This window comes from Artibeus jamaicensis, unplaced genomic scaffold (assembly GCF_021234435.1).
Source record: "Artibeus jamaicensis isolate MK-2021 breed Jamaican fruit bat unplaced genomic scaffold, CSHL_Jam_final contig_511, whole genome shotgun sequence".
In the NCBI taxonomy this organism is placed as follows: Eukaryota; Metazoa; Chordata; class Mammalia; order Chiroptera; family Phyllostomidae; genus Artibeus; species Artibeus jamaicensis.
In genome coordinates this window covers 4,143,296-4,164,693 of record NW_026521866.1, presented here as the reverse complement: position 1 = coordinate 4,164,693, position 21,398 = coordinate 4,143,296, and the positions used below count along the sequence as shown (strand labels likewise).

Sequence of the window (21,398 nt, the reverse complement as noted above, 5' to 3'; positions counted from 1 at the left end):
TCCCCTGTACAGATTCACTACAATCCTTTGAGCCTGGAGATAAGGTGTCACTCAAGACTTGGATGACAGCATCTCCAGAAAGCCAACTAGCAGAAAAGTGGAGTGGACCTTAGGACATACTCTTTACCATGCCCTGTCATAGTGAAGTTGGCGGAAATAAAATCTTGGATTCATCATACCAGAATAAAAAAGCACCAGAGGAACAATACATCACCAAATCTCAAGATGACCCGAAAGCCATCTTTTGAAAACGATGACATATTCTTTTCAATACTTTGTTCTTGGGTTTTTTTAAAAATATTTTAATTATTTATTTTTTAGAGAGGGAAAGGGAGTGAGAAAGAGAGGGAAAAAAACATCATTGTGAGGTTGCCTCTCACGAGCCCCCTACTGGGGACCTGGCCTGCAACCCAGGTATGTGCCCTGACTGGGAATTGAACTGGTAACCCTTTGGTTTGCACACCCATGCTCAATCTGCTGAGCCACACCAGGCAGGGCTCTTTTCAATACTTTTTGATTAGCCCCATGTTATAGAGAACTTGCTCCTTTCAAATGAGATTAAAATATTTGGGTATTTTTCATAAAAACATTGTAAACACCTCTGAATTTTGTCATGCAGGAGGAACTTATGTTGAACAAACATTCACTATACGTCTTATAGCTATTTATACTACCCTGGAAAGCCTTTTAAATTATACTTTGTTTTAGCATATCAATAATAAAATAACCTACTCCAATATTTATAATTGGAGACCTGTAATAACTCTAAAGGACAGGAAAATGTTTTACTTAAAATCACTAACATAGCCCCAGCTAGAGAATTTGCAACTTTTATCAACTGTGCTATAAACTGTTTTGTGCTCTATCATAGCTTGTTGTTCCATACAATGTGGCCCCTTATGTGGATCTGCAATTAAGTGTATTCTTAAGTCCCCTACCAGATGGTCTAATGCTGAGATACATGCTCAATAACAAAGTGAGTACTAGCATATGAAACTGATCTCACAGAAATAAAATAGTTTAAACTAACAGTAGGGGTATAATAGGGGACTCAAATGTTGGAAAAATTTTAGTTTCAAGTAATAGCTAATAAGCCTAGTAATCAATGTGTGTATAAAACTATTGTTTCAGGAGCTGAAGGTATGAACCACCTTGACTGCAGGAGATCATAGCAGTTCCACCTTTGTGCCTCAGGAGGACTGCAAGCAATCAAGATGTATCTGAGCCACTGTACTCCAGGAAGACATGCCCACCACCCAAGACACAGATGAAAGAATGCTACAGGTTTTATCTGATTAACTTGTCCCCTGAATTCCAAACTCCTTACCTACACCTTTCTTCTTCTTATAAAAAGGGTCAGTTTAAAATGAAATTTAAGGACTTCTAGGCAAGATGGAGGCATAGATAGACACACTATCTCCTCACACAACCAAAATAAGGACAACAAAAACTTAGAAACAAAATAACAACCAGAACTGATAGAAAATTTAACTGTATGGAATTCAGACAGCCAAGGAGCTGAAATATAGACATTCATCCAGACTGGTAGGTGGGGCAGAGTCGGGCAGACGAGGCAAGAGGGGTTGTGGGACAGGAAGCAGTGACACCAGGCGCACAAGGCACCCTGGGTGTGCAAGATGCACCAAGCAGACCCTGGGCACCCAGGCGGCGGCTGGCTGGCTTCTGGCACGGGGTAGCAGCAGGCAGACCCAGCAAGGCAGTAATTGAGAAGAGGAGCACCGTGTGCAAGGCAGCTGGCTGACTGGGCAGTGGTCCCACATTAGCTCACAGATAACTGGGGAGCAAGACAGATTGTGCAACCCAGGGTCCTAGTGCCAGGAAATAAAGCCTCAAAACACTGATTGAAAATACGTGTGGGGGTTGAGGTGCAGGGAGAAAGTCAGCCTCACAGGAGAGTTTGTTGGAGAGACCCTCAAGGTCCTAGAACATACACAAGCCCACCCACATGGGGATCAGCACCAGAAAGGCCCAGTTTGCTTGCGGGAAGTGACAGAAGGACTGAAATCCTGCAGACAGCATAGTAAGCACCATTGTCCTCTCTTGGACCCCACCCCCACATACAGCATCACAACCCAGCTACAAGGATTGCCCCACCCTGGTGAACACCTAAGGCTCCACCCCTCACTACATAACAGGTTCCACAAAGGCAAAAAAAAAAATATATAAGACCCAAATGGAAGAACAGATCAAAACTCCAGAAATAATACAATTAAGAGACCAAGAGATAGTCAACCTATCAGAGGCACAGTTCAAAGCAGTGGTGATCAGGATGCTCACAGAATTGGTTGAATTTGGTCACAAATTAGATGAACAAATGAAGGCTATGCTAAGTGAAATGAAGAAAAATGCACAGGAAAACAATAGTGATGGCAAGAAAACTGGGACTCAACTCAATGGAGTGGACCAGAAGAAAGAAAGAAACATTCGACCGAAACAGAATGAAGAAATAAGAATTCAAAAAAATAAGGAGAGGCTTAGGAACCTCCAGGACATCTTTAAACTTTCCAACATCCGAATTATAGGGGTACCTGAAGGGGAAGAGGAACAGCCATGAGTGGAAAACTTATTTGAACAAATAATAAAGGAGAACTTCCCCAATCTGGCAAAGGAAATAGACTTTCAGGAAATACAGGAAGCTCAGAGAGTCCCAAAGAAGTTGGAACCAAGAAGGAACACACCAAGGCACATCATAGTTACATTAGCCAAGATTAAAATGAAGGAGAGAATCCTAGAAGCAGCAAGAGCTAAGGGGACAGTCACCTACAAAGGAGTTCTCATCACACCTGAGAAATCTCATCTGATTTCTCAAAAGAGACCTTACAGGCCAGAAGGGGCTGGAAAGAAGTATTCCAAGTCATGAAATCCAAAGACCTACATCCAAGATTGCTCTATCCAGCAAAGCTTTCATTTAGAATGGAAGGACAGATAAAGTGCTTCTCAGATAAGGTCAAATTCAGGAGTTCATCATCACCAAGCTCTTATTATATGAAATGTTAAAGGGACTTACCTAAGAAAAAGAAGATAAATATGAACAGTGAAAGGACAGCCAACTCACAGTTATTAAGAACCACACCTAAAACAAAAGCAAACTAAGAGGACAGCTAGATCAGGAGCAGAACTATAGAAATGGAGATCACATGGAGAGTTAGCAACAGGGGAGTGAGAGAAGGAGAAGGGGGGAGAAGGTACAGAGGATAAGTAGCATAGATGATAGGTAGAAAGTAGAGGGGAGGGCAAGAATAGTATGGGAAGTATAGAATCTAAAGAACTTGTGACACATGAACATAAACTAAGGGGGTAATGGTAGGGGAGGGGTGTGCAAGGTGGAGGGGAATGAAGGGGGGGAAATGGGACAAGAGGCATAATCAAAAAATTTTTTAAAGAATTTACAAAAAAAATTTACCTATTGATTTTTTCCTTTTTATTATTTTAAAGATTTTACTTACTTTTAGATAGGGGAAGGGAGGGAAGAAGAGAGGGATAGAACCATCAGTGTGTGGTTGCTTCTCCAGTGACCCCTGCCGGGGAACTGGCCTGCAACCCAGGCATGTGCCCTGACTGGGAATCAAACAAGTGATCCTTTGGATCATAGGCATATGCTCAATCCATCAAGCCATACCAACCAGGGAAACCTATTGATTTTTCTTTTTATTTTTCAGGGTTGAGCATCAATCTTTCAGTAACTCTTTTTTTTTTTTAAGTATTTTTAATTGATTATGCTATTACCGTTTTCCCCATTTTCTCCCCTTTATCCCCCTTTTACCCTGTCACTGAAACCCTCCGGCATTTCCCACCATTCCTTAGTTCATGTCCATGGGTTTTAGATATAAGTTCTTTGAGTCCACTGTTTCCTATACCATTTTTATCTCTCCCTGTCTATTTTATGCCTACTAATTATGTTTCTTCTGCCCTGTACCTTTTCCCCCATTCCTCCTGTCCTCCTCCCCACTGAAATTCCTCCATATGATGTCCATTTCTCTAATTCTGTTCCTGTTCTAGTTGTTTGCTTAGTTTTTGTTTTCATTGTTTTTATTTTCTTTTAGGTTCATTTGTTGATAGTTGTGAGTTTGTTGTCATTTTACTGTTCATAGTTTTCGATCTTCTTCAGTTTCTTAGATAAGTCCCTTTAACATTTTACAGAATAATGGGTCAGTGATAATGAACTCCTTTAACCTGACCTTGTCTGGGAAGCACTTTATCTGCCCTTCCACTCTAAATGAAAGCTTTGCTAGATAGAGCAATCTTGGATGTAGGTCCTTGCCTTTCATGACTTGAAATACTTCTTTTCAGCCCTTTTTGCCTGCAAGGTTTCTTTTGAGAAATCAGCTGACAGTCTGATGGGCACTCCTTTGTAGGTAACTCTTTCCTTTCTTATGCTGCTTTCAAGATTCTCTCTTTATCTTTAATCTTGGGTAACTTAATGATGATGTGCTTTGGTGTGTGCCTCTTTGGGTCTAACTTCTTTGGATTCTCTGGGCTTCCTGGACTTCCTGGAAGTCTATTTCCTTGCCAGATTGGGGAAGTTCTTTTTTATTATTTGTTCAAATAAATTTTCAATTTCTTGTTGGTCTTTTTCTGCTTCTGTCACCCCTATAATTTGGATATTGGAATGTTTCAAGTTGTCCCACAGGTTTTTAAGACTCTCTTCATTTTTTTGAATTCTTTTTTCTTCATTCCGTTCAGGTTCAATGTTTCTTTCTTGTGTTCCAAATCATTGCTTTGAGTCCTGGTTTCCTTCTTGTCACTGTTGGTTCCCTGAATATTTTGCTTTATTTCATTTTGGGTATCTTTCATTTGTTCCTTCACTTTTTGACCAAGCTCAATCAGTTCTGTGAGCATTTTGATTACCAAAGCTTTAAATTCTCCATCAGCTAGGTTGACTATATCCTCATCACTTAGCTCTCTTTCTGAGGTTATACTCTGTTCTTTCATGTGGGCCATATCTCTTTGTCTTAGAGCAGCTGATATGTTGTAAGGGGGCAGGGCCTTAGATATTCACCGAGACAGGCCGACCCTCCTTGCTCTGCTTTGGTGCTGCCTGTAGGGGAGGGGCCAGAGAGGGAACAGTGCCGCTCACCTGCTTGTCTCTAGCACACTTTTCCATGAACTCTAGTGTGAGGCTGGGAGTATTTCCCACTCCAGAAACCCCAGCTGTAACCCACAGTCAGCTCTGAGTCTGTTTCCCCTTAAGTCATCCCCTACCAGGCAGTGTGCTAAGCTTAGCAGCCAGCCCCGCACACACAGTCTGCCACATCACCATGGATTTTCTGAGTCGGCCCACTCAGTTCACCGCCTTAGTGTGGTTTTTCTGGTTGATTTTTTTAATACCTTGGTTGTCGGAGTTCCATGCAGTTTGATTTTCAGGCGCTTTTGGTTGTTTATTGATTTTAGATTGGTTGTTATCCTCCTTTTGGTTGTGTGGGGGCAACTTCCTGAAGTCCCCCCATCTGCCACGGATGAAAGTAAACACTACCAAGACATGTTTTGCTTGGGGAGGAGAGCTGGCCAATCCCTCAAAGGGAAAGGGCCAGGAGCCCCTTCCTCCAGGGGCTTTTATTGGTTTGTATTACACAGGAATACAGGGCGGCAAGGATCAAACAGCAGATAACATTTCAAAGAAATCTGAAGGCTTAGTCTGAGTCAGTGTCTGTCAGGAAAGGAGGCTGCATAAACTTTGGGAGACATACTCATTTCCTGCTCTGACCCTTATCATGTGAGTGAAAGCACTCTTACCAAAGCAGGTTTCACAGGAATTCTTTCTTATGCCTGATTACCCGGGGGAACCTGCCATTCCCAGCACAAGGCTGGATCATCCTTTGTCATTATTTTCAGGCTTAAGTCAGGCAGAGGAGGCAGACAGCCAAAGAATTCTCTGAGACTTCTCACAGACTTCTCACAGACAGACTGAGGACTCAGGCTTCGTCAAAGCTGGGGGGTGAGGGTCCATCACCCCCTTTCTCCGTAGCCCTCCAAGTCCTTCCCTGGGGCCTCCATGTGATCATGCCTGTCTTAGGTGGTTCCCCCTTGGGGAATCTTACCCATCATTGGCTAACTGATCAAGCATTGGAGGCCAGTTATGAAAAAGCAGAAGTGGTGCTCCTGCAAGGGAGATAAGCTTTGGTCTCCTTAGTGGCTTAGGGACCAAAGGTCACTCACTCAGCCTTAGCCATGATGGGCTTCAGCTCCTGAAACCAGGCAGGGTGGTCCCCAACAGGTTGTGTGAGGAAGCGAAGGATTTCTACCTATGCCTCCATCTTGGCTGGAACTCCTAATTTTTGAGAAAGAAACATAAATCTGTTGTTTCACCCATTCATGCATATATTGGTTGATTCTTGTACATGCTATGACCAGGGACCAAACCTGCAACCTTGGCATATCAGGACAATGCTCCAATGAAGTTAGCTATCTGGCCAGGGCTCAGTTTAATTTCGTAACAGTTTCAATGACAGAATTTCAGAAACCAGGATAATTACATTATAGAGTATTCTGGAGGGAGTGTTCATATACAGTAAGTCCTCACTTTATATCTTTGGTAGGTTCTTCAACTTTAAGCAAAACAACATATGAGAAAAACAATTTTACCATATGCTTATTGATATAAGTAAGAGTTAAGTTTCTATGGCATTTCATAAACCTTATAACAAAACAATGTTGAACAAAAGATTATTTAAGGACTTCTTTTATTCATAAATTATAGTATTTATGTAGAAAGACTGTTTGACTGCTTAATATTCTGTTACTATTATTTCTTCTAGTTCTCATACCTTATTGTTTTTTTCTGATCAGTGTTTTCATTATTTTATATGTAGAGGGATATTTTTCCCCCAAGTATTTTAATCCTTTCAGGCAATGCTGTCCCACAGAACATTGATGATAGAAATGTGTGGGCTGCCATATTATTAACCACCAGCCCAATGTGGCTATTGAGCATTTAAAATATAGCTAGTGTTAACTTCAGGAAACTCGAAACCTATAGAGAATTTTTATGAGTTTATTTAAACCAAACTGATAATATGCCAGAAAGCAGGGTCTCCAATTCTCTAAGAATGACAGTTTCTTTTATACATTGGAAATTATGGAGGGAGCCTAAGAAAGATTACATGTTAATAAGATTATGTGATTCCTTGAGGGTGGTGTGGGGATTCAGAACAAGCCATGCCAACATATCCCTCAGTGGTATGGGTTGTTTTGAGCTAAAGACAACTTAGCTTCACTTTTAAGTGAAAATTCTGCCCAACCCTTTAACTACCTAGAAGACCATGAATTAGGGGTTTTGCCCATAATAAGAGGTAATGGGTGAGAAACAAGTAGACCAACTTCTATGGAAGGGAAAATTTATTTATTAAATGTCTGGTCTTATCATTCTGTAATGACCATTTTGTTGGCAGCAAGAATTGCACCCAAAGCGTTTGACTGGTGGGGTTAGATTGGACCTTGGTTCAGCAACTTTTGATACTTGAGTTCTGGCTAGGAAAGAACTCAGAGCCAAGACTCAAACTATAAGAGAAAGTTTATTTAGAAAGTCACAGAGGTAGAAGAATTGAATGGTAGAGGAAATGGATTCAGGAAGCAAGTTACAGAGGCAAAAGAAGGAGCTCTTTGAGCTTAAGAGAGAGAAGGGTAGAGCTAGTGGGTGGGGAAAGATGTGGACATGCTCTACTGAGTACACTGGGTCTTCTGTCCTAAGAGATTTTAAGGACAAGGATATCCCAGGGGAGGATCTCCACAGAATATTCATTAGCTTTCCAGGTGTGTTCTTTCAGGGTCATGGTCTCCACTGATTGGTCAACACCAGGGCAGAAGGTCTTTAATGAATGCAGCTGGGCCAGAGATCAGGTGTGGCACTGTAACATGTTGCAGCCAAGAGGGAGGCCCCAAATAGAGATTTGGAATGGGGTCCACAACTCAAGGAGTCCAAGAAGTATTAGAAAGATATATAGGATGTCCATGTCCCCCACCCCCACAGGTGTGAGTTGGTGGAAGGAACACATGGAGCAGGAACACAGAGAGCTGTTTTGCATAGCAACGGCTTTGCAGCTAACCTCTGGCATAGTCATTTAACACATTTATAACCTTTAACTGGTTGCATAGATATGATCAATAGCTATGAGCATGCTTTGAGCCAGGGGGATGGGACTTCCACCCAAGACGTAACTGGGAAGCAACCCCCCCTGGTTTCAGCGACTGTGTGAGAGCTTGGAGATGATTGGCTCCACGCCATGGGGCCATGACTATCTAGACCCACTATGGCAGCCCAGTAAAGCTAGGATATGGGAGTGCTGGCAAGTGTAGCTGCTTATGGGAGGAGTTGGAAATGGAGCTGCAGAGGAAGACTGGCATGGGGATTTAAACCCAGATGCGGCAGCCATTAAGGGGAGAACCACACGGTTTTGCCAGGGTGCAGACCCCCACAGCTTTGGCGGACGGGAGAACCACGTGGCTTTGGCCAGAGTAGAGACTCCCAGCTTTGCAGAGAACCACGTGGCTTGATCCTGGCTGATGACACAGCTGATAGTGTCGGGAGCTTGAATCCACTTCTTTTCCTGAAATATCGTACCCCAAATTAGGGCAGAGGGAGAAGGAAGGACTGTGTGTCTGTGGGTATCCTAAAGGATTTTGATATCTTAGTGAAAACATTAAGTCACTACTTTAAGTCTGTATAGCTTTAAATAAACATTTCCTTTCCTTTTCACAAATCTCTGGCATTGAGAGGTCTTTCCTCTGGAGGTGGACAACCCCCTACAAAAAGTAGGGGGGGCCTTTTGGTAATAGTATATTGCACCCCCCACCCCTTGACCCTGTTCTGTAATAGCACTACTAGTCTGGTTTTGCTGCTTTCCTGGTCCTGGAGCTAAATAAAAACACAACAGAGGCCTAGATGTATTTGTGGTGGGTTAGAACCTCATTGTCCTGGGAGCTTAATGGTTAGGTGCTGTTTTTCATCCCCCTGGTTCCTTTCCCCTCTAAGGGCTTTTAATCCACATGACTAGCAAAGATGCCAGGGAGGAAATGTCAGGGGAGGATCCAAATTGAATGACCAGCTATATAAAATGTCTGGGGGTCCCATGACCAGTGATAAGTAAGGTCCAGTGAGTGTGGTCTTTGTTTTTCCAGTTTTGCCTCTTGCTAGGCACCCAGAGCTTTCCACCTTGGTGACATTTTCTGTACCTGGGGCATCCCCCTTGCTCCACTCATGTCTAACTGCCTACCACATATTGAAGCCCTCAAGATGCATTATCTCATCCCTAGCACAGAATGTCTTATATACCTAGATTCCCCTTTCTATTTCTAAACCTCTCATCAATGTGGGGTATCTGACTCTCATGTATATAGGATCTGTAATAGAACAAAAGGCCCGTTTTCAGGCCCTCTTTGCCAGAGCTAGCTAGACCCTATAAAGCATGACTGACCCTAATTGTTTTATAAGTCTTTATCCTCTGGACTAGAAAATTACTGGAAGAACACTGCAGGTGAAGAAACTCTGGTAACTCATGAAACAGGACATGCCAGACCTCAGCAACTGGACTGCGCACCCAAAGATGCACATCAAGATGCACATCTAGTTTCCTGCAGCCTATACTAAAGGCCAACTGAAACATCCTGCTCTACAACCACCCCAATCACCTAATAAAAGCTCAAAGCCCCCACCCCTTGAGCACTTACCTAGCCCATAGCCCTTTCCCTCTCTAGGGAAAGTAAAAGAAAAACTGTTCTCTGGACGTTTTTCTCTTTGTGAATTCTTTCATAGCCTACCCATGTCACTGACCACCCTAACAATCCCTGTACATATGTATTATAAATTTGGTTATTTTTCTCTTGTTAATCTACCTCATGTCTATTTGATTATTAGACCAGTCAAAAGAAGCTGGATGGTATAGGAATGTTTGTTTCTCCCCTACAGCAGTTATACCTGTGAAGGGTCTGAAAAAGAGGATTACTCTGGCATTTTTAAAGTGTGTTAATCTAGATGCAGAAGAACAATGGATAGCACTTGGTTAAGGCAAAGATAAACCATTTTATAGGCCTGGGAGATGACTACTCACCATGACCTGCAGTTAAGAATTTTACCAACAGATAATCCTATGAGTTAACTTTAGGTCAGATTTATTACAGAATCCCTTTTCCGTTCACACTAGAGCAACTAATAAACTAAAATTTTAATTTGTTAAAGTTATTTATGATGCCTTTTGAGGACAATGAGGCGAGTAAGACTTTATTTAAGGGTGGGGAGAATTACTGTAATAGGTATAAGGAGCGCTGCAACAATGAGTCTTGTAGTAGGTGTGACATTGGGCTTGTTAAAAAAACAAAATTTAACACAAAATCCAACAACTCACAGATACAGCAAACAGACTGGTGGCTGACTGAAGGGAGAGGGGTTGAGGGGACCTGTATGAAAATTAAAAGAAAATTTCAACAAAATGGTGTCAGTTGTGCCAAAAACTAAGATACGCATCCAGATTTAATACCTGACCCAATTGCTCTCTTGATTTCTTCCAGAAACAAAGTAAGTAGTCTGCAATTTTCTGATCATCATCAAGAGGGAAATTTGTCAAGTGGTCCCTCTCCATTCCCACCAAACCCCAAGAAAAGGCGATCTGCACGATAAAAACCCTTGCCTTTCCCCACCCCTCCAGAAAATGATGTTCCAGTGTGAAAATAATCGTTTCGTTATTAGCTCCCTTGCCTCACTTTTCCTTTCTAAAAAAAGCCCTCCAGTTTGTACAAGCCCTAAGACGACCCTTCTACTTACTAGATGAGATGATGCCCAATTCATTAACAAAGCCAATTTATTTTTTAAATTATATTTTAATTTTTATTCTATTATAGTTGTCCTTATTTCCCTCCTTTTGCCCTCTCCACCCAATGTCTCCTAATCCCTCAGGCAACCCCCACCATTGTTCACATCCATGGGTCATGCCTATAAGTTCTTTGGCTACTCAATATCCTATATTGTACTTTACATCTCCATGGCTATTTGTACTTAATAACCCATTTCCCCCTCCCATCTGGCACCTTTCCGGTAACTAACTTATTTTCTCTTGATTAAAGCCAATTTATATCTTCAAACTTACTTAGCTTAATTTTGTAACAAACGTTTCATATTTTTATGGAGGTATTATAATAAAATATCATACACACACGAGTTTGCCAACCCGTAAGACTGACTTTTAAATTGTGTAACAAACAATCTGTATTCTCCCTAACTCTTGCACAGGTGGACTCTCCTTGTGCTACAGTGATTTGTCACAAATCTCCCTGGCATCACGTCTGGTTAACATTCTCCCAGAAGGCTGAGTAGTTTCTTCCCTTCCCCGCTTATCTGACCTAGATGATGTTTTTAAAAAAGTAACGGGAAAGCTAGAAGAGGCCTTACAGAACTTTCTTGCCCTGCAGCATTCACGTGAACCTCGTGCTACAACACCTCCTTCCTGGGGCATTCCTCGCAAGTCTAGGGGTAGGGGCGCCTTTCTGTCCAAAGACCCTGACCCGGGTCTCTGGGTAGTCCCCAGGCCCCACCCCTGTCCACCTGGGCCCCCTCTGGACCACGCCTCCCCGTGCGGCCGAGAGCCCCGCCCCACCCCGCCGGACGACCCAGAGGCACGCCGGTCGACGCGCTGACGTCGGACGTTCCAGGTACTTTCCCCAGCAGCGGCTCGGGCTTACGTGGGGGGCGGGGCGGGGCGCGGAGTGCGCATGCGCCACAGCGCCAGCACTCTATCGTGAGGGGGCCCGAGCCTCTCCACCCGCATAGGCTCCGTTCGCGCTAGCTCGCTTCAGCGGCCATGTCTGCCACCATCGAGCGGGAGTTTGAGGAATTGGATGTTCAAAATCGTTGGCAGCAGCTCTACTTGGTGAGTCGATGGTTTCGCGCAGCAGCGGCTGTAGTCCTTTATGGACCAAGGCTCGCGCCCGCTGGCTCCCTCCCGCTGGCTCCCTCCCGCCTCCCCCGCGGCCCGCTGAGGGCGGAAGTGGCCCCGCGCAAGCTACGTCATGGCTGCGCCTGCGCTGAGGGAGTCTCTGGTCCCTTATGAAGAAAAGAGTAAATGAGGGGTGCTGTCCAGTGTAAACGCAAGCGCAGAATGTGTTCTAGAAGGCGGCGGCGCTAAAGCGACCTCTTGTGGCGGGCGTGGGTGTGTTTTTTCCGGCTCCCCGTTGGGTGGGGATCTGTGTGGGCCGAAGTGCTGCTGGTAGTTGGAGTTGGGCGAGGGACGTGTGAGACCTGCGTCACTCCTAGGTGCTGCGCGGGGGCGGGCAGCCAGTCTTGGGGAGCTCGTAGCTGGGAGAAGCAGCTGGTTCGGGTTGGACCTCGCGGTTGTTTGCCCTTCCCTATACAGGGTTCTGTTCGCGGACACCTTTTGCCCCCCCCTCCCCACGACGGCAAAGGCGGGCCGTGGCACCCATTTTTGAAAGTGCTGCGGACTCTTGCCGCCGTTGTGTGGATGTTACCTTTGACTCGAAATGATAGTGCCTAAACCGGAATGGTGGCGAGAGATCCTAGCGATCAGTAATGTTCATTTTCTCAGCGAGGCCAATGCATCAGCTGTGGGTCGTCCTCCACAGAAGTTCCAGGAACAAAAATAGGCTTTGGTCGTAATAATTAAATAGCAAAGATATCTTTCTCTTTTCAGATTCCTTTACTGAGGCACTTTCCATAACGGTTAAATACACGTTTTATGTATGTAGTTAAGTGAGTTTAATAAACGTACTCTTGTGCAAACACCATTCAAATCAAAATAACCTTTCCATCACTTCAGAAGGTGCTTGCTGTCTGTCCCCCACCCCGTAGGCCCCCACTGTGCTGATCTCTTTAATAAGAGAAACGAAATATAATAACCGTGCCTGTTCTCGAAGTCATGGAAGTGGATTCAAATAGTTGAAGTCTAGGGACTAGCTTCTTTAGCTCTTCTTTAACTAGAGAACTTTTAATTCAAATGGGACTTGATTTTTTCTTTTTAAAAATGACTTAATTGTCTGTTCTCTACTCTTTAGTTATTAGCATATTATTCCCAAGATTGAATTAAGTGGTTGTGAGTTAAATGCTGTTCCTGCTGGCGGTTCACTCTGTGTACAGTAAAAGAAAAGAAGAAAAAAGTCTTTCCTGTAAATCTTGATAGTCCTGGGTTTTTTCCCATTCCATTTAACTAGATGATGGTAAAAAAAAAAAAAGTGTTTTCTTTGTCATTATGTTCATAATGTAACATTTTCTTCTTCAGCCCAATAGCTGAAGTATTATAAACATCCTGATTCATATGGGTACAGAGTACGTTAGGATAGGGCAATAACTTCAAAGAATGCTGGTAAAGACTTTCCCAAATGTAGAAAATTTTAAATGCAAATTCTAGTAGGAATCTAGTGAGAGCCTTTCAGCTATATCTTTTCCAGTTACATTTGTTTTAGCAGAGGCTGCTCACTCCCAAGTTGCGAGTCATGAATTAAAATACAGATTTGAGAAGAGAAAAGTGAATGCTACAAATTAGTTCAGCTTAACATTTTGGTTAAGCAGTTCGATATAGACAGACAGACATAAATATAGATATTCCTTGAAAATTGTAATCTTTCTGATCAGGAAAATGTGCTTGTATCCACTGAAAATTTCACATTTAATTTCAAGGAGATCAGGAAACCCTTCCATGGATTCCTGCGTAAGTGTCCTTTCGTTTATTGGATTGGTCAGTACTCATTATTTTTTCCTAATGGAGGAACAACAGTATTAGTTTGGTCAGGAGAAATCATTCAACACACACTGGTGTTACAGTAAAAGTAGATTTTAAACTGAGAAAGTTGGCAATGCAAAGCAAGACTAGAAAGAGTTTAGTGTTTTCCTTTGACTGTAGAATATCTATAGCCTTTCTACCAATATGTGCTGAGTACCAGTAGCATTCCAGCCCTTGGTCTGGGATTTATAGATTCAGCAGAGAATGCCCGTGGCTGAGTTCCCGTTCTTGAGATCCTCATTGCAATTCTGTATTTTCATTCATTCATTTATAGCATGTCCGTTATGAGTCAGTGTTAGGCTGAGTCCCTGCTCATAAGGATACAGCCTAGTAGGGAGTATTAAATAGGTAAGCAGACAAAAATGTAAAAGTAATAAATACAAAAGCTAGTGTTAAGCACACAGGGTGCTATATATCCCCCAAAAGGGTCCAGTGGTAGTTCTGGTGAAGCTTCCTGGAGGAGGGAGGGCCTTACATAAGTCTTGAAGGATAAGTTGACCAAGTGAAGAAAAGAGGGGGAGGGAATTAGTGTTCCAGGAAAGGAAGAAAGGTGTTCAAAGGCACAGAGCATAGCATGTTAAGAGAACCTCCAACAATTTAGATTGACGAGTGTGGTGTGAATTTGAGGTTCTCAAGAGTAAGAGCCTAAGAAGCTCTTGTAAATCAGAGTAAGGAATTTGAGCTAGTTGATAAGTGTCACTGAGAAATTTTAAGCCTGGAAATACCGTGTTCATATTATATTTACTTATATGCCAGGTCATTCTACCAGTGAGTTGAACGTGGGCTAAGTGTAGGCAGGTAGCACAGGGAAGTAGTAGTCTGTTGGAGTAAACCTGGAGATAAATGTTGAGCTCCTGAACTAAGGCAGTGGTAGTAGGAATGAAGAAGAGAGAAAGATTTGAAATGGTAAGGGAATAGACGTATTTGATTTTGAAACTGTTCAACTCAAAGTACCTATAAGACATGGAAGTGCAAATAGTTTAATATATAAATTTGGAGTTCAGGAGAGTCAGCAAAAATATGATTTTGGAATTTGTGAGCACAAAGGTGATCTTTGAGGTCCTAGATGTGGGTGAGTTTACCTAGGGAAAATATGGGGAGTTTGTAAATGCTGAAGGTCAAGGACAAAATCTTGACAGACAACATTTAAGGGCACAGTCTACGTAGAGAAAAAGTTGCTTGCAAAAAAAGAGAGAAATAGCCATAGAAATGGGGAGAAAACGGTATGGAGGGAGGTGATGGTCAGCAGGGCCACATGCTGGCCACATTCTGACCCTTAGCAAATGGGACAACTAAAGTCAAAACTGAAAGGGCCCATTGAATTAATGACTAGGATATCAGCAGATGCCAGGCATTGAAAAGACAAGGTGGGAAGAAGTACTAATGAGCAAATGTACACTGCTATTTTAAGAAACCCAACTTAATGAGATGGTGTGGGGAAAGGTAGCTAAAATGAAGCATGATTATGTGACTTTTCTACTTAAAACCTTTGGTGATTTCCATTGCTCGTAATGCCACATGTCCCACCTCCCCATATGACTTTCTCCTTTTTTCTATTAGGTTCTGTTCTTTTAAACGTGCATGTTTGTTTTTCTGTTGGGCTGTTATAAATGTAATTCTCTTTGCATTAGTACAACTTTTGCCCCTTTCCTTTCCCCTTTTGCTTAACTGCCTCCTACTCATTCCCTGAAGTCTCACTTCCTTAGACGGTGCCTTCACAACTGTCCCAAGGCAGGGGTTGATCTGTTAGATATTTTTGTAGCATCCCACAACTTCCCCTTTCATAGCAGTGCACTGGATCTAATGCAGCAGCAGATTACTTAAGGAACAAAAATTGCATTTAGCAATTACTTAAGGAACAGTTTTGCACTTAGCAAAACTACTTTTGTTTGAGTAGGGAAAGGATATTTAAGTGGGCTTTCTGCTTTGTATGGCACAGCAGGGGGTGATATGATAATGTTTCAGGAGAGTTGTGCTTTTTTAGCAATGCTAACTGAATGAGGAAAAGAAAGGCTTTACTCTTTTATTTTTACTTTAAAATTTTCTTCTTTTAAAATATTTTTTCTAATTTTTTATTTTCAGTTGCAGATGACTACAATATTAAATTAGTTTTAGGTGTACAACCCAATTATTAGATATTTATCATTTAACTTAGGAAGTAATCACCTCGATAAATCTAGTACCCATGGGATACATAGTTTGTATAATATTATTGACTGTATTCACTACGCTGTACTTTACCTCCCTGTGACTATTCTGTAACTACAGATTTGTACTTCTTAATCCCTTTACCTTTTTCATTCATCCTCCCAACCCCTCTTTTAACTGGCAACTGTCAAAATGTTCTCTGTATTTATGAGTCTGTTTCTGGTCTACTTGTTTGTTTATTTTGTTTTTTTAGATTCCACATATAAGTGAAATCATGGCATTTTTGTCTTCCCCTGTCTGACTTATTTCACTCAGCACAATACCTTCTAGGTCCATAAATGTCATTGCAGATGGCAAGCTTTCATTCTTTTTTATGGCTAGTCATATTCATTGTATATGTGCACCTCTTCTTTATCCATTCATCTATTGATGGACACTTAGGTTGTTTCCATATCTTGGCTATTGTAAATAGTGCTGCAATGAACATATAGATGTATACGTCTTTTCAGTTTAGGGTTTTAAGTGTCTTCAGATAAATACTGTCTTTGCCTCTTGTTTATATAGCCTTTGTTTTAAAGTCTTACTTTTGTTTCATATAAATATTATTACCCTAGCTTTTTCTTTATCTGTTTTCCTTTTCATGAAATATCTTTTTCCATCTCTTTTAGTTTCTGTGTGTCTTTCAATGTGAAGTGAGTATTGTAAGAGTCTTGTTTTTGTTATCCATTCAGCCTCTATATGTCTTTTGATTGGAGCATTTAATACATTTGCATTTAAAGTAATTGTTGGTGGATATGAATTTATTGCCATTATATTCATATTCTTTATTTACTTTCCTTTTTTAAATTTTGTATTTATTTTGCATTTATTTACTTTTAAGTATATTTTGTTGGTTATGCTATTACAGTTGTCACATTTTTTTCCTTCCCTTTATTCCCCTCTACCCTGCATTACCCCCACCAGCATTGCCCACCCCCCACATTAGTTCATGTCCATGGGTTGTTTGGCTTTTCCATTTTTTATACTATTCTTAACCTCCCCCTGTCTGTTTCATACCTACCATTTATGCTTTTTATTCCCTGTACCTACCTACCCCCCCCCCCCCCCCCCCCGTTCTCCCTGCACCCCTTCCCCACTTATAACCCTCTGTGTGATCTCTATTTCTGGGATTCTGTTTCTGTTCTAGTTGTTTGCTTAGTTTTATTTTGTTTTTAGATTTAGTTGTTGATAGTGTGGGTTTGTTATCATTTTACCCTTTAACATTTCTTGTAATGCTGGTTTGGTAGTGATGAACTCCTTTAGCTTTTTTGTGTGTGGAAAGCTTTTTATCTGGCATTTAATTCTAAATGATAGCTCTGCTGGTAGGTTGTAGGTTCTTCCTTTTTATCACTTTGATAATGATACAAATGTTGGTATGCTTGAAGTTGTCCCAGAGGCTTCTTATACAATCCTGTTTTAGATTTTTCTTTTTCTTTTCTGTTCTGATTGTTTTTTGCTTCCCTAACTTCCATATCTCTGATTTGATCCTTTGCTTCACCTACTCTACTATTGATTCCTTATAATGTATTCTTCATTTAGTTAACTTATTAATTTCTGATTGGTTTCTTTTAATGTTTTCTGTCTCCATTTTCATGTTTGCTCTCCCTTTGTGGAAGTTCTGAGTAAGTTTATCTACTCTCCCCCTTAGTTCATTGAGCATCCTTATAATCATCTAGTAGGTTGCTTATCTCCATTTGTTTAGTTCGGGAGTTTTTTCTGTTCTTGCATTTGTGACATGATTCTTTGTCTCCTCGTTTTGGCTTCTTCCTTGTGTTTGTTTCTGTATATTAGGTAGAACTGCTATATCTCTCAGGCTTGGTAGAGTGGCCTTGTGCAGTAGCTAACCTGTAGGGTCAGTGACACAGCCTCTCCAGTTATTGAGCTAGGCACTCCAGGTGTGCCCCTGTGTAACCCTCCTGTTGTAGTTGAACCTTGATTGCTGTTAGCACCTCAGTGGAAGGGATTTACCCCCAGGCCAGTGGGCTCCAAGCATTGGCTGGGAGCATTGGCTGCCACCACTGTGGAGGATTAACTGTGTAGGGCCTGACCCCTCAGTGCAGTATTTACTTCAGCAGGGCTCTTGTCCCCAGTGAGTTTGCCCCTTGAGTGTGTCACTGTGGAACTGGGAAAGGCTTTATTCCTGAGTAAAAACTAAATACAACTAAAAGTTGAACTTGCTTAGTAGTGTGAGAACTATTGTTGTGCATGTTATTATTGAACGGCTTGCAGGAAAAATGAATTTATTGTTTTGAGTCTGAAATTCTCTGGCCCCTTCCTTTTTACCTCCTTTGGACAGTTTCTTTTATAACAAATTTTGATAATAATTTTTTGGGGAATGAATTATTGGGCTGAAACAAAATAGACTATTAATTTATCTTTACATGATTAGGGGAAATAGCCTAAAGAGAGAGGTTGGAGGTTAAAGAAATAGAAGGGGATGATTGTGGAGCCAGAAACCTTGGAATGCAAGCACTGGTGGGAGCAAGAGCACAAAGGGAGAAGAATTGACCTTGAAATGGCACAGGTGGCAGAAGTGAGATTGCTGGAAAAGTCTAATTTGTTCTCACTGACAAAACTGATAATATGTCATCAGAAGTTATTTTTGGCTTTTGGGAAATACTCATGATCACTTTTTTGCCTCTCCTTTAGCCCCTGTTGGTTGCAGTGTGAATCAGGCTGGGGCATAAGAAGGGGAGAAAAAAGGAGTCTTTTGAGCCTATTGGGAACTGTATGGAAAGGGCAAAACCTAAATCATGGAATGTTTGTAGTAAGTGGTGACTCAGAAAGAATTTGGCTAGTTACTTTCAAAACCATGGAACTCTTAATTGGTCATTTTTCTTAAAAAAGACTTTTAATTGTATTTTTTGGTCATTCTTCTTTGTTAGGAATTAGTAGTTCAAATGTTGTCAGAATAAGATCATATGGTTTCATTCATTTGGAATCTAATGAACTGAAATAACAAGAAAAATGGGGGCAGACTTGTAAATGGAGAGCAGGGTGACAGCTGAGGGGGTGGAGGTAGCTGGTAGAAGGAGTAGCAAAAGGGAAGAAGGTCTCAACAACATGGACAACAGTGTGGTGGTGATATAAGGGACTAAATGATAATGGGAAAAATACAATAAAGATTAAATTTTAAAACAAAAAATAAACACCAAGTTTTTTTATTGTAATTTTGGTCATTATTAGAAATTAGTAGTTCAGTTATTTTCAGAATAAGATAAGTTTTACATTTGTGAGTCAGCTACTTTTTATTTATTTATTTTTACATTTTATTGATTTTTTTTTTAAGAGAGGAAGGGGAAGAGAGAAACATTGATTTGTTGTTCCATTTATTTATGCATTCATTGGTTGATTATGTGCCCTGACCAGGGATCGAACCTGCAACCTTCATGTATTGGGATGACACTAACCAAATGAACTGCCTGGCCAGGGCCATCAGCTACTTTTTAGAAGATATTGAGCAAACTCAATTCTAGTGCTTAACCATGGGCAGCTAATTAAGCACAGTAAATTAAAGCCATCTTATTCTAAAACACTTCAATTACAATGTCTACTACACATTTCCCACTATTGGTTAGTCCTAATGCTAGTGCTTTTACATGGTTGCACAGTCTCATGTATGAAACACTGTGACTTTTCCTTGAAGATCGCCTACTTTCTCATACCTTGTAGTTTGCACGTGTGGGATATACTGTGCCTGCCTTTTCTATCTGGGAAACATGCTTCAAGACTAGACTCTAGTTTCCTTAGGCAACCTTCTCTGATTCCTGAGCCCCCTATATTCTTTTATTTGAATATTAATCACATTACTATAACTGTCTACCTGTCTAGCTGCTTGAGGGATGTGCCATTTTTCTTTGTTTCCCCACCATTTGCCTGTAGGTCTGAGACATTACCTGTAGGCCTGTAGGTTGCTTAACTATTTATTAAATAAAAGAATACTCCCCCACCCCCCCACCTTAAAAAAAAAGATTTTATTTATTTATTTATTTTCAGAGAGAGGGGAAGGGAGGGAGAATGAGAGGGAGAGAAACATCAATGTGTGAGAGAAACATCAGTTGGTCTCTTCTCACGCACCCCAAAGGGGGAACCTACCCCACAACCCAAGCATGTGCCCTGACAAGGAATCGAACCAGTGACCTCTTAGTTCACAGGCTGGTGCTCAGTCCACTGAACCACACCAGCCAAGGCTGTTTTCCTCTAAAGTATTAGCACCTTGGTTTATTCTGATTCCCTCATTTACAGCTAAGGATACAGCAGTCAAGATGTGGTTGTGACTTATGTAAAGTTACCATGTCCATTAGTGATACAGCTGGAACCCAAATTTGCTCCTTGTGATTCTCATGACATTGTTCTCATTTGCCAGTGTGCCAATCTAAATTGCTTTCTTCTTGTGTTGTAATTGAGATTAATGACATCGAGGGAGTCATTTTAACTTTTGATGACAGGAAATGAATGGAATGTGCTATAATAAGTAGGATCATTTTGAGGATCCATGGATAAGACTGGATTTCCAAGTCTCCTGAAACTGTATGCTAAAATGTGTGTGCGCAGTCGCTGGGATATTTAGTTTCTTTGTGATTACATAGCTTTTGTCAGATTCTTAACTCTCTGTGACTCTTCAAAAAATAATGCCCTGGCTGTTGTCACTCAGTGGATTGAGTGTGGGCCTGCGAACCGAAGGGTTGCTGGTTCAATTTCCAGTCAAGGCACATGCCTGGGTTGCGAGCGAGGTCCCTAGTAGGGGGAGTGGGAGAGGCAACCACACATTGATGTTTCGTTCCCTTTCTCTCTCCCTTCCCTTCCCCTCTATCTAAAAATAAGTAAATAAGTAAATAAATTAAAAAAAAAAGATAAGGACCTCTGCTTGAAGGGAATGGTGCCCCAGTAGAGAATATATAACTAGAAATTATACTGTTTTGCCTTTGAGATACAAAGTCTATCTGGAAAAAGTCCAGCCATTGTTAATATAACAAGAATGGTTTAAGGAAAATCAGTGTAACCTGGCAGCCAAGGAGAGTGGACTGGAATGCTCATACATGAACAGTGATGACTGCAGTATACTAATTAGTGGGGGTGGTAGACATCATTGAGTGAGCATGTGTACTATGTGGCTGTTGCATTCAAAATGAGCGAATAGAGTAACAACTCTGCATCAGATTTTCGATTAAACTTGATCATTCCTCCACAGAAACTATTCACATGATTTAGAAGGCCATAGCTATGGGCAACTGGTGATTGGAAGCTTGATCATGACAACGGACCTGTTCATGCATCATGTCTTATGCAGAGTTTTTTGGTGAAACATCAAATCACCCAGGTGACTCAGTCCCCCTAAGCCCAGATGTGGTACCCTGTGACTTCTGGCTTTTTCCAAAACTAAAATCACCTTTGCAAGAGAAGAGATTTCAGATCATTGATGAGGTTTAGGAAAATATGATGGGCAGGTGATAGTGACTGGGAGAACTGTGT

The 21,398-nt window shown here is 41.5% G+C and overlaps 1 protein-coding gene across 2 annotated transcripts in view; it reads left to right on the top strand.

Annotated features, from left to right (window-relative positions):
* Nucleotides 1-11,716: 11,716 nt before the first annotated feature.
* Nucleotides 11,717-21,398, top strand: part of PTPN2 (protein tyrosine phosphatase non-receptor type 2) — a 131,542-nt gene continuing 121,860 nt past the window's right edge. Inside the window, exon 1 of one of the 2 annotated variants that reach the window (XM_037127303.2) lies at nucleotides 11,717-11,876. In XM_037127303.2, coding sequence (XP_036983198.2) covers nucleotides 11,808-11,876 — 69 coding nt within the window. In that variant the 5' untranslated portion in view covers nucleotides 11,717-11,807. The remainder of the gene's footprint in view (nucleotides 11,877-21,398) is intronic. The other variant, XM_037127301.2, reaches the window with a different exon arrangement.